Source organism: Gouania willdenowi, chromosome 20, assembly GCF_900634775.1.
Source record: "Gouania willdenowi chromosome 20, fGouWil2.1, whole genome shotgun sequence".
NCBI classification, from domain to species: Eukaryota; Metazoa; Chordata; class Actinopteri; order Blenniiformes; family Gobiesocidae; genus Gouania; species Gouania willdenowi.
This window is the reverse complement of record NC_041063.1, coordinates 4,079,009-4,093,095: the sequence shown is the minus strand read 5'-3', so window position 1 is coordinate 4,093,095 and position 14,087 is coordinate 4,079,009. Positions and strand designations below refer to the sequence as shown.

The following is a 14,087-nucleotide window of genomic DNA, read 5'->3' as shown; positions in this document are numbered from 1 at the left end:
ATGTAATGATAATTGACAGATCCCAAAATGTCATCTAAACTGTTTCCAAATCTTTAAAAAATGAATAACAACTGGGTTTGAAGTATAATTAATTAGAGGCTCTGGGTTTGGTAGAGAAGAACATAACAAAGCAGATAGTGAGGTGTTATTACAGGAGTCTTTCTCTAGAGTTAGTCAGGCAGGTGCAGCCATCATTTCGTCATTTGCCATCCAACAGGAAATCATTTTAATAATCGCAGACCAATAGTAAAACTGAAAATTTGGTAAACCTCGTCCTCCATGCTGTTTAGGTCTTTGTAATATAGCATTGCTTATACATGGTTTCTTTTTACTCCAAATGAAAGAGGTGAGCTTTTTGTTAAGGGAGATAAAAAAAAAAAAAGGTTTTGGTTAAACAGGCTGGTACACACTGGAACAGAAAAAGAAGTTTGGGTAATAGATTCATCTTCATGGTGTTAATTCCACCTGCCAAAGATAAGGGTAACAAATTCCAGCGATCTAGATCCTATTTCAAAGAGGACAGAAATGGTGAAAAATTTACAGTGAAAGATCTTTAAATTTGTGTGTGACCCAAACACCAAGATATTTTATTTTTTCCAAACATACTTTAAATGTCAATGGACACACAGACAGAGAGTCTCTTGCCATGTGATTTATGGTCATGAATTCACTTTTTGAGGCATTTATTTTGTAACCTGAAATCTGACCAAATTCCTTTAGGACATTTAGGGCGAAGATGAAGAAATGTTCAATATAAAAAGTAACATGTCATCTGCATAAAGTGAAACTTTGTGTTCCAATACTGTTCTTGTTAGTCCTGTTATATCTTCATTGCTGCGCAGGGCTAGTTTTGAGAGAATCTTGTTATCAACGTTAAGCAGCGAAAAAGGGCGAGAGGATCCACAATCCTGTCTATTTCGCTGTCTATTTTTCCGTAAAGATAAGTGATATGGTGGCTTGTCATAGTGTTTCAGGAAGTGAGCCAGCTGAAAGTGATTCACTAAATACCTTATTTAAAATAGGGGCCAATCTTTCAGAAAACATTTTTAAAAATTCTGTAGGAAACCCATCAGGCCCAGGGGATTTCCCACTTTGCATGCATTTAATGGCCAGCTCAATTTCTGTAATAGAAAATGGAGATTTCAGTTTAGCTTTCTTTTCCAGGTCAATGCACGGGATCTCAACTTTTTGAAGGAATGACGTAATTAAATGGTCATCTCTCAGTGATTCGGAGGTATACAGATAGCTGTAAAACCTCCTAAAACAGGAGTTGATCGCAGAGTGATCCACACAAATCCCCCAATTCATCTTTAATCTCTTGTATTGTCTGACTTGCTGATTTCTGGCGAAGCTGGTATCACAGTAGCTTTCCCCGTTTTTTCACCGTGCTCATAGTATGTGTTTTTATATCTCATTAAAGAGGTTTTCAGATTTTTGAGTAGTTAATAAATCAAATTCTTTCTGGAGAAGTAGGCGTTCTTTAATGCCGTCAGCTGACGAGGATGTTGCCAATTTCAGATCAAGGTTAGAAATATTTTTAGTTGATTCAATAATGCACCTTTTTCTAGTTTTAAGCAACTGTACATTGTAAGAGATGATCTGGCTTCTTAAGTATGCCTTCAGTGCCTTCCACACTGTTATGATGACATTCCTGGTGTTTGATTGATCTGTAAAAAAAAAAAAAAAAGTAAATCTGTGATGGTCAGAAATAACAATCGCATGATAATCGCATTCCTGAACTAATGGAAGAAAACTCTTATCCATAAAAATGTAGTTGATTCTTGAGAATGATTTGTGAACAGGTATAAAAAAAGAAATTTACGGGCAGTTGTATTAAGAGTGCGCCAGACTTCAACAACACCATAGGTATTAAGAAACTGTCATATTGAACTGGCTGCTTTGGAGCTTGGGATGGCTTTACTAGAACTGCGGTCTAAACTAGGGGTTAAAACACAATTCATATCTCCACCCAATATCAGATGATGTTTATTTAAGTCAGGGAATCGGGAGAGGAAGTTTGTGAAAAATCCAATGTCGTCCCAATTAGGGGCGTACACGCTTGCTAAGACAACAGGTGTGTTGTTTGTTTGCCCATAACAATGATGTATTACCCAATAATGAGTGCTGCTCGTCTGGACTTGATCACCTAGCTTTAGGTGGGTCTCCTGGAGGAAAGCTATGTCAACTTTTAACCTATGTAAATGCGTAAGGACTATTTTGTTTCATAGGGTGGTTCATCCCCTTAATATTCCAGCTCGCAAATGAAATTGGGCATGAAACTGCTCCTCTAGCTATTACAGGTTGTGCCATAATAACAGATCATGAGTTTCCCTTGGCATTGATACATTTTGGTACAACCGGAGTAAGAAAAAAAAAAAAAAATCACCAAACAATAAAGACAAACCTTTAAAAAAGGCAACACTGAGTACAAAAACACTGTATTCTCCCTCTCCTAGATATGTACAACAAAATATTAAACTGTAATAGGCTGATTTTAACAGTAACTTGCAACTGGTGTGGCACATATCACCCTCTATATAAAATATGAAAGTCGGTGGTCAAATGGTTAATTACCAATTACCTGAAACATAAACAATCTATTTAAATATTACAAAACAATAAAGTATGGGTGGATTCAACAAATCCTGCTTTAGTTTTATGGAATTTTCAATTATTAAGGATAAAATCCTCAGAGACGAGATTTAAAGAAATGAACATGACAGCAATTCAAACCTCTGTTATATAATAATTGTAACGTTTGTCCAGCCCGTTGTATGTTATTCGATGCCGTGTCGGGTGAAGGATGCCAAAGCGGAGGCCTTCGACCTCGCGAAACTGCTGTTTGATACCGTTGTATGCTGCGCGTGCACAAGCAACTTTTGTTCATGCGGTTCAGGGTTAATATGGTTTTAGTTCGTTTTATGCCAGAATATATCTTAAACATCGAGTGTCCTGAAGAGCTCCTCTTTGTGCGACCTACTTCATCGCGAGCGAGCGAGTGCCCCCCTCAACTTTATTTATATAGTGCAAATTACAACAAAGTCATCTCAGAGCGCTTAACAAAATATCAAGTCCATAGTAGGAAAGAAAGAAAGAACCCAACAAGATCCACATGAACAAGCATTTAGCGACAGTGGGAAGAAAAAGTCCCTATTTTTTTAAAGGAAGAAATCTCCAGCGGAACCAGGTTCAGAGGTAGTAGCCATCTGCTTCCACTGGTTGGGGTTAGTGAACAGAAGGAGGAACAGAACAGGATTTAAGATAGTCTATCCAGGTGTCCCAGACTAGTTGAACCATGAACCATCGATCAGAAACCACCAGCTCCTGCATCAAGACACCTGAAAGAGAAAAGAGAGCCCTTGGAGGGTGAGCAGAAGGCACAGACTGTAGAAAAAACATGATACACTATGATACACTCGTTCCTAGTGGTTAGGCTAATATTAATATTAAACATTGTGCGGCCTCCCACATGCTCTAATGCTACCATTACAGACAATGTTTTGTCTTGTAATTGGCGCACGTAGTGATCTTGAAGATCTACGATCTGGAACGTCCGCCTTTGTACTTTTACTAACGATGGTACATGAACACTCATTGACTTCAGTTGAGTAGGCAATAGTAATGCCCAAAACAACTCATGAAGCTCTCTGTTGAAAGATCTCTGATTGGCTGAAATCCAGCATCACACCCTTGGATTTCTAAAGCTCATTTGCAGGGCCAAGAGAAAGAGAAGAGGTTCACTGTAGACTCAGAACACTTTCAATGACAATTTTTGACCAAATGATGCCAAAAAAAACATACATACTGCAGCTTTAAAGGAATATAGGGCAGGATCTAGAAATCAGACTCCATAGTGACAACTCGGGTAACTGCAGTCATCAGCCAAGCTAGTGCGAGGGCACGGATCAACTGTTTGTTTATCACCGGAGCACAGCTGAAAATGTGGACAGATGTATGTATACCCAACCAAACCCAGACAAGACCCAATGGCACTGGGCGGGTCACGTTCGGACAGACATTTAGAACTGGTGTTCGGGTTTGGTCAAATAGTGTCATTTTCCCGCAGCATTCTTCCTTTCCTGCTGCAGCAGCCACAGCTGATGTAGCAGCAGTGATCCGCGGTGAAGGAAGAATGGAGCAGAGGACAATTATAAAGGAATCCACTGTTCAAACATTCCTTTTTCTGCACAATAACATGGATTATCTTTATCTTTGATACATGGATTATGTAAATAGATCTGATGGGTCACTTGCGTGCAATGCGCGCTGTTTATGTTTCACTTTCACTTGTTAGTCGTGCGCCGATCTGATGTTGACATAAACAGTTGTTTCTTAATGAAATCAGTGCTTACCACTAAAAAAAACGTAAATATGTCATTACTTTGAGGAAAAAAATTAAGTTTTCACTGTTGGGTCGGACTCAGATGAGAAAATGCTGCCCAATCCGCACTCCAATTGTGACACGGTTATTTATTTACTTGCCATTCATGTGATTGTTTACTGCAAGACCTGTGCACATGCCTCTGCGTACATCTGTGGAACCAAACAGTAGTTTAGTCCACTGTGCTTGTCTTCTTTCAGTCTCCAAGCCGTCTTCTTCTCATTCTTCATTTCTGGTATTGAGGCGCCTCTCTAAGTCGTCGAGAACGTGCATCAGCGTCATTTAACTTCACGTCCGCAGAACTGCACGGGAAATCGACCCCCAGAACAGCAGTATAAAATGTATCACACAATCTTTTCAGGGCAATAGGAAAATGTGTGTGGGCTCATTCTCTTTGGTTTAGAGCGCTTCATCAACCATTAGCTTTAAAAAAAAACTTAAAATTAATGTTTATTTTTTCTCAAATCCTGGCCTATGCTCCTTTAAGGATATTATTAAATTAACATGAACAAACAACAAACTTTGCTACTGATTCTGTGGGTCACCAGGGCGAATACAATCAAGAACACAGTGAGTTTGAATGTGGAGCTCACAGCGGAGCAGTGGAAAAAGAAGTGGGAGAAAGAAAAGGAGAGGAACAAGACACTGAAAGGCACCGTCACCTGGCTGGAGACTGAGCTTAACCGCTGGAGGAAAGGTGAATAAGCTAATTTACTACTTAGGATTGCCCATTTAAGTTTTTCTATTGTGAATTGGACCACAGAACCATCACCAGGACTATGTGGTTGCCAGCATTGTTCCAAATTCCAGCTTTATCATCCTCCCTTCTTGTCATTATCTGCTGCCCCCTGTAGGAGAGACTGTGCCAGTTGAGGAGCAGTTTGACAAAGAAAAGGCTCAAGAAGAGGTCCAGGCTGTGGAGAGCCCCATCAGCAGTGATAAGCCAGCACCCAAAGCTTCCTTGGGCTGCCTGCCCGGAGCTCAACTCACTGAATCAGACAAGCATAAGTACGGGGAGGAGATGGCCAAGCTCTACAAAGAACTGGACGACAAGGTACTGTCCTTCACTGCTGAGTCTTTACACTTCTAAGCTGGCCCGGTCAATACAGCATTTAGCAACAGACAGCACAAACCTCCAACCATAGTGAAATAAAGTACTATAAAGTGGAAACGACCAGTGTTCCATTAAAATGAGAAAATGAGGGCACGACAGGTGATGATCAAATATTCAGCTCTGACAGGTTACAGGTAAAGCTCCTCTTTAATAAAAAATAGATGTAAATGTAAATGTTATGATAGCAGGTAAACATTAACTGATTCATCTGCATATTTAATCATTTGTTGAACCCTCTTATTATTGTGGTCAATTTGACCCCAATCAACTATATAAGAATAGTTGACTATTTTTTTCTTTGCTTCATATTTCACGACTTTTCCTATTTTGATGGGTAGAATTTATTAAGTGCAGAATTATCATGATGATATTTTTACAATGTGCTGAACACTGGTGTTCCTCTGGGGTCAATTTGACCCCAAGCTGTTTTAGCTGTGTAAAATGTGTCATCCCCACACCTGCAGGTGCAGAGTTGATACTTGACTTGGGGTCACCTCTGCGCCACCAGAGGTGGGGATCACAACAATCAATATTGTTCATTCTATGAGTCATGAATGTACACCCCAAATTAGAAAAGCTTTGTATGAAAGATACACTAACTCTAAAACTGAAAGTTTGATCTGACGGTGGCGCTGCAGGAAAGGTCATGTCATCACCATTATTGTTGTCAGTAAATTCGGGACGATATGGATGAACACTATTTAGGATAAATTAATTCTAATTTGAAAGTTTAGCCTGATGCTGGCGCTAGAGAACAAGTAAAGGTTTGATTATTAGGGGGTTATTTTTTGTATTCAGAAAATTAATAAAGTGCTTGAAAATTGGTCAACAATTTTCTGAAAATATTTTTCTTGGAAGCAAATATCCCCCAAGGGTAAAGTATGTTAGGAGGGTTAATAACATACCTGTCAAGTTTTGGATTAGAAAATATGGGACATTTTCTAGCGCCCGCTACGAGCCGTCCCACCACCCCAACTAAGCTCCAGTGGCAGGTGTACAAGAACTCTAAAATAGCCACTTTTCTACCCCTTACTAAACACAATTAGATAATTACAATGTGGTAGGCCTACCTTTGTTGACATTGAAATGCTGTCAACATTCCTACGTTATAATACAGCCAAAATGAAAACATAAAAGGCTATATGAAGCACATTGTTGATTTAATAAACTTACGGTTCATATACAAGTCCACACATTGCATATTTACTGTTAATTTCACATTGCTTGTCTTGAAGTTAGGCATTGTATACATATATAAGAAAAAAAAAAAAAACTCTTCCTCACCCTCCGCGGGCGGTCTCTCTTTTTTTCCTCCAAGCTCGGGTCCTCTACCAGAGGCTTGGGAGCTTGAGGGTTCTGCGCAGTATCTTTGCTGTTCCTAGAACTGCACTTTTCTGGACCGAGATGTCTGATGTATTTCCTGGGATCTGCTGGAGCCACTCCTCCAGTTTGGGGGTCACTGCCCCGAGTGCCCCAATGACCACGGGCACCACTGATGCCTTCACCCTCCAGGTTTTCTCCAACTCTTCTCTGAGCCCCTGGTATTTCTCTAGTTTCTGGTGTTCCTTTTTCCTGATGTTGAAGTCGCTTGGTATTCCTATGTCGACCACAACGGCTTTCCTCTGCTCTTTGTCCACCACCACAATGTCTGGTTGGTTCGCCATTACCATTCTGTCCGTCTGTATCTGGAAGTCCCACAGGATCTTGGCTCGGTCATTCTCTACCACCTTTGGAGGTGTTTCCCACTTTGACCTTGGGGTTTCCAGCCCATACTCTGCACAGATGTTCCTGTACACTATACCAGTCACTTGGTTATGGCGCTCCATGTAAGCTTTCCCTGCCAGCATCTTACAACCTGCCGTTATGTGCTGGACTGTCTCAGGGGCCTCTTTGCACAGTCTACACCTGGGGTCTTGTCTGGTGTGATAGATCTGGGCCTCTATTGCTCTGGTGCTCAAGGCCTGCTCCTGTGCAGCTATGATGAGTGCCTCTGTGCTGTCCTTTAGTCCGGCTCTGTCTAGCCATTGGTAGGATTTCTTAATATCCGCCACTTCAGTTATGTTTCGGTGGTACATCCCGTGTAGGGGCTTGTCCTCCCATGACGGAACCTCCAGCACCTCATCTTCTGTTCCCCATTGTCTGAGACATTCACTGAGCACGTCATCTGTTGGAGCCTTGTCCTTGATGTACTTATGGATCTTGGATGTTTCATCCTGGATAGTGGCTCTCACGCTCATTAGTCCTCTGCCTTCTTCCTTCCGGCTAGCGTACAGTCTCAGAGTGCTGGATTTGGGGTGGAACCCTCCGTGCATGGTTAGGAGCTTTCACGTCTTTACATCTGTGGTCTGTATCTCATCATTTGGCCAGCTTATTATTCCTGCAGGATATCTGATTACTGGCAGGGCGTAGCTGTTTATTGCCCGGGACTTGTTTTTGCCATTGAACTGGCTTCTTTGGACCTGCCGTACTCGTTGGAGGTATTTGGCCGTAGTCGCTTTCCTTGTCACCTCTTCGAGGTTGCCATTTGCTTGTGGGATTCCGAGGTACTTGTAACTGTCCTCAATGTCTGCTATTGTTCCTTCTGGGAGTGAGACCCCTTCCGTGTGGACTATCTTCCCTCTCTTAGTCACCATCCAACCACATTTCTCTAGTCCCAATGTCTGCACTGTATATCCGGGTGGTATGGATCAGTGAGTCGATGTCTCGCTCATTCTTAGCGTACAGCTTGATGTCATCCATGTAGAGGAGGTGACTGATGGTGGCCCCGTTCCTGAGTCAGTATCCATAGCCAGTCTTGTTGATTATTTGGCTGAGGGGGTTCAGGCCTATGCAGAACAGCAGTGGGGACAGGGCGTCTCCTTGGAATATGCCACATTTGATGGAGACTTGTGCAAGTGGCTTGCCTTTGGCTTCAAGGGTGGTTTTCCACAGCCTTATCGAGTTTGCAATGAAGGCTCTTAGAGTCCTGTTAATGTTGTATAGCTCCAAGCATTCGATGATCCAAGAATGTGGCATTGAGTCGTAGGCCTTCTTGTAATCAATCCAGGCAGTGCTCAGGTTAGTATGTCGGGTTGACATGAACTTATTTTTCAGGTCAGTCACTGCCAGCGTGATTGCACTTATTGGGGCTTCGTATCCAATCTCCATTGGGGGGGCTGGTGTTAACTCCCCGTTGCCGGAGCATTGGTGCTAGCACTGGAGTAGTAGCATTCCATCAGAGCCCTGTTCTCGCACCTCGCCCATTTCCTCCTTGTTCCAGTAGCCCATTTTACATGGTTCCCCAGCACTGACGCAGACCTTGTTTGGCCGGGCGACGTCTGAGCCGGCATGTCATTCATTTCATTGTCTCTCATCATTGTATGAGGTAGGCAGTAGCGTGAAGGGTGTTGCCTAATGACCAACACTGGCAGCCCATTTCCCCAACGGGGATTCGAACCCCGTTGGGGAAATGAGTGCAAGTCGGGTGACTTACCACTTGAGCTAGCCAGCCGCTATGTATATATATATATATATATATATATATATATATATATATAAAAATATGAAAGACTTAATATATATACAGTATATGAAAAACCCGGACACCATCTTTGTAGTCATTTATAACGTTCGAGACAGAAGACTTTTGTAAAGGCAGTCAGATTTTTTTCAATCGTACACTCATGTTCTCACACTAGTTCTGTGTCAAACGATTTCGAGTGAATGGGTAAAAGTTGTAGACAGAGCTCGGGGACTTTCTAGAGAAGTGCTGCATCTTGTTTCGTTCTCACCCCCACCCTCTCACAATAGGACTGTTAAGGATTTATTTCAGCAGGTTTCTGGTCCTGCTCATGTTTTCATTCAGTCTGTGGATGTTTTAGCTCATAAAAAGCTAATCACGTTTATGTTTTGTTTCGCTGTGTTACGATCCAAATAGTATTCAGATAAAACTGGTGACTGACTATTAACTGTGAGGCTGGTGTGAGGAACAATAGACGATAGAACTTCAACCATTTGACACTTTTGCAAAAACAATAACAGCTTTTTTGAGGGAAGTATTTTTTATTTTATTTTGCACATTATAAATACCGCTAACAGCAGCCGTCAACACACACAGAAGTTGATCTGAAGAAACGAAGGGCACTAGTAGATTCATTACACCACCTCTGGTTCCACATGTGCATGTTTTATGTAACATCCATTTTTTGGTTTTGATTTATTTATGTATTAATCACATTTCAAGTCACCAGACTTACGCGTTGCTTCTTTTTATGTCCAGACCGGGAGAAAAAAGTCCGCCCAGTCACCAGATTATCTGAATACTATTTGGACCATAACACTGTTCGGTAAAGTTGGCAGATATTCACAGATTCGGACTTCCGGCATCAATAACTCTTTAACGAAACGTCATCGACACACTCTGCCATTGGTGTGCGGTGGAAACATGATCGATCATTTGTTTAACAATCGCAGCAGAGTAAAAGTCCGTCTGTCGGTCGTTCTGTGTGGTATATTTATAATAATAATAATAATAATAATAATAATAATAATAATAATAATACATTTTATTTGAAATTCAGCACCTTTCAGGTCACCCAAGGTCACTTAACAGTACATGATAAAACCACAACAACATAGTTCCACATCTCTCCTCATTCTTCTCAACCTCTCTGCTGCGTTTGACACTGTAGACCACCATATCCTCCTGCATCGACTCCAGGACTACACAGGTCTCTCTGGCACCGCCCTTCAATAGTTTCACTCCTACCTCACTGACAGAGCCGAGTGCGTAGCAATGGGGGATGCAAAATCTAGACACCACACTGTCACCTGTGGGATCCCCCAGGGCTCCGTACTCGGTCCAACCCTCTTCACAATCTACATGCTCCCCTGGGTCGTGTCGTCAGCAGGCATGGAATTAATTTCCATTGCTATGCTGACGACACACAACTAAATCTTAAAATCACTCCCCCCTGCTCCCCCTCTGCCCCTGCTCCCCGCCTCAGCTCCTGCCTGGAGGAGATAGGGGCGTGGATGAGTCAAAACTTCCTGCAGCTAAATGGCTCAAAAACAGAAACCATTCAAACTGGAACCCCTCATCAACTCTGCTCCTCCCCAATAACCTCTGTTTTATTTTCTGGACACACCATTTCCCTCTCTCCCTCTGTCACCAACCTGGGGGTTAAATTTGACCCACACCTTTCCTTTGACAATCATGTCACCTCCATTTGCAAAACTTAATTTTTTCACCTCCGTAATATTTCCAAACTGCGCCCCTCCCTCTCCCTTCCTGCTGCAGAGAAGCTCGTCCACACCTTTGTCTCCTCCAGGCTGGACTACTGTAACGCACTCCTCATCGGGATCCCTGGCAGGAACCTCCAAAATCTCCAGTATGTGCAGAACAGTGCTGCCAGGGTCCTGATGAGGGTGCGGAAACAGAAGCACATCACCCCCATCCTCCGTACACTGCACTGGCTCCCCATTCAGTCCCGCATAGAATATAAGATTCTCCTGCACACCCATCACTGTCTGCACGGTGTGGCCCCCACTTACCTCACAGAACTGCTCATACCACACACGTCAACCAGGACCCGGTCAGGCCAACAGCACCGTCTGGTCACGCCCAGGACACGGCTCAAAACAATGGGCGGCAGGGCCTTTGAAGCCGCTGCCCCCTGCCTGTGGAACGCCCTCCCAGACCACCTCAGGGCCCCACAAACGGTGGACATTTTTAAGAAAAAACTTAAATATCACCTTTTTACAGAAACTTATTTTAAAAATTAATGCCTCTTTTCGTCCTGTCTTTTAATATATGTTGTGTTCTATTTATTTATTTATTATTATTTTAATCCTGTAGCACTTTGAGATTTGGAATCAAATGTAAAGTGCATTACAAATAAAATGTATTATTATTATTTATTAGTATAAAAACACAATACAATTTAAGCTATAACAGTATAAAAACAACAGTAAAAATGACGCTAAAACACAGAGACAGGTCAGGTGGGAAATACTGTTGTGAATAAGTGAGTTTTGAGTCCAGCTTTGAATTGTGAGAATGAGTTCATGTTCCTGAGATGCAGAGGTAGTGATTTCCAGAGCCGGGGAGCAGGGCGGCTGAAAGCTCCACTCCCCATGGTGGTAGGGCGGGCTGGTGGAGTGGACAGATGAATGGAGGAAGAGGATCTGAGGGAGCGAGATGGAGTGTGAATGTGGATGAGATCAGTCAAGTAAGGGGGATAGTGATAGTGAATGGCCTTAAAAGTTAACAGAAGGATCTTGAAGTGGATGTGAGATTGAATGGGAAGCCAGTGGAGCTGAGTGATGTGGGAGATAGAGGGGGTTTTGGTGATGATGCGGGCAGTTGAGTTCTGGACTAACTGAAGTTTATGGAGGGATTTGCTGGGGAGACCAAAGACAAGGGAATTGCAATAATCCAGCCGGGAAGTGACAAGACGATGGACAAGGATAGCATCAGTTTGAGGGGTGAGGGAGGGGCGGAGGCAATTAATGTTACAGAGGTGGAAATATGCAGACCGGGTGATATTATTGATGTGGGATTTGTACAATAGAGTGCTGTCGAGGATGTCACCCAGACTGTTAACCTGTGGGGTGGGGGAAACGAAGGCGTTGTCAATTTGGATGCAAAAACTATTGGATTTGGAGAGTGTTGATATTATACCAATGAGGAGAACCTCTGTTTTGTCACTGTTGAGTTTTAGGAGATTGTGATTTAATCACGATTTAACTTCTGAGATACAGTCAGTAAGGGAAGGTTGGGAGGAAGGTAGAAGATGGTTTACTGGTGAGGTAGAGCTGGGTGTCATCCGCGTAACAGTGGACATGAATGCCAAAATTATGGAAGAGATTGCCTAGGGGGAGGAGATAAATAATGAAGAGAAGGGGCCCCAGGACTGAGCCCTGGGGCACACCTGTAGTGACGGGGGAGGGTTTTGAGCGAGAGAGAGAGAAAGAGAGGTGTACTCTTGGGACTTGAGGAGGAGCTCAGCTGCTCCGTCCAAATAATGTCACCTATACACACTCGCACAGATGCGACCAGATAGAATTTTCACTCGCACACATATAGTCACATATGCGACCATTTTGGTCGCAGTCTCGAGCACTGCTATTAGTTTTTTTGCAGAAATGCTTTCTTACATCCATCTCTCTTCTTAGTTGTTCCCGGGTTTGTTCCTGCTATCGGTACTAATCTTGCAAGGCTTGTGACAGTGTTGAGTTTGGAGAGGCAGATGCATGTTTTTATCTATTTTTCTTTTATTTATTATTATAATTATATTATTATAATTATAATACGGGATATTTACGATACGGGTAAAATACGGTAGTTTCTCGGCCATAACGTGAGACTTTACAGATATGATTAATAATAAAAAACATCATACCTATGTGGTGTCTGCTTATGCACGAGTGCATATAGAATAAATAATAAAAGTCACTGCACTCAGTCCTGTGGTGAACCTGTAGATATTGTTTATTCGTTGTATCCTGTTGTTCATTGTTGGGTCTCCTTGAGCAAACAATGGCAACTGTCACTGTGGGCCTATATAGAAGTATAATGATGTGTTTGATGAAAAGAGCGATTGCTGCATTATCCGTATTTTTGTTATTTTTTTCCAGGATGACGAGATCAACCAACAATCTCAGCTGCTGGAGATGCTAAAGCAGCAGATGTTGGATCAGGAAGAGGTGAAGTTACACATTTTTTGCTTCAGTCTCTTTCACAGCTACCATGCTGTTTCTCAGCCCTTTCACCTCTCCCTTTCTTCACAGTGTAGGAAGTAGAAGCGGTCAGACTGTGACTGACACTCAGCATGTACAGGAAACTCTCCAGATGGAGCTTGTGTTTAGAACTGTTGTGCCTGTTACTTATTCCTGCATCTTCATTTGCTAATGGCTGCTTTCGGACCAATCCTTCTTTTTTGTTTTTCTCCCTTAGCTATTGGCCTCCTCTAAGGGCGTCCACGAAACTCTGCAGACTGAGCTCAACAGGCTGCTGGTGGAGAACGAAGCCTCCAAGGAGGAGGTGAAGGAAGTACTGCAGGCCCTGGAGGAGCTTGCACTGAACTATGACCAGAAGAGCCACGAAGTGGAAGAAAAAACAAAGCAGTTTGAAGCCCTTAGTGAGGAGCTAAATGAGAAATCAGTAAGCTTTGGATGCTGCTCCTCACTTATTGCTGGAGCTGGTTCACAAAGTCACCCCCTCATGTTTTATCCTCCAGAGTTCTTTGGCCTCCATCGACTCTGAGCTTCAAAAACTGAAGGAGATGACCAACCACCAGAAGAAGAGGGTGACTGAGATGATGTCATCTTTACTCAAAGACCTGGCTGAGATTGGTGTCGCCGTGGGAAGCAGTGATATCAAGGTGACATCGAAGTCGCATCCTTAAATTAGTCTAAGGAAGAGTTTCTTTGAAGGATTTCTGTAGGAGTTCTACAGTGGCCCTGAAAGCTAACAACACAACACTAAGGGCATATTCACATACCTGCCTCTTTGTTCTGACACAGAAAGCGTTTACTCCAGAGATTCGTTCTTTGTAGCAGTATAAAATAAGTGGTCTGAGATTGCCTAGAAGAGGTGGTCTCGGCTCGCTT

General features: G+C 42.6%; 1 protein-coding gene across 1 annotated transcript in view; it reads left to right on the top strand.

Moving 5' to 3' along the window:
* Nucleotides 1-14,087, top strand: part of LOC114453912 (kinesin-1 heavy chain-like) — a 49,714-nt gene that overhangs the window by 18,835 nt on the left and 16,792 nt on the right. Inside the window, exons 11-15 of the mRNA XM_028433896.1 lie at nt 4,930-5,078; nt 5,236-5,435; nt 13,113-13,181; nt 13,432-13,638; nt 13,715-13,858. Coding sequence (XP_028289697.1) covers nt 4,930-5,078; nt 5,236-5,435; nt 13,113-13,181; nt 13,432-13,638; nt 13,715-13,858 — 769 coding nt within the window. The remainder of the gene's footprint in view (nt 1-4,929; nt 5,079-5,235; nt 5,436-13,112; nt 13,182-13,431; nt 13,639-13,714; nt 13,859-14,087) is intronic.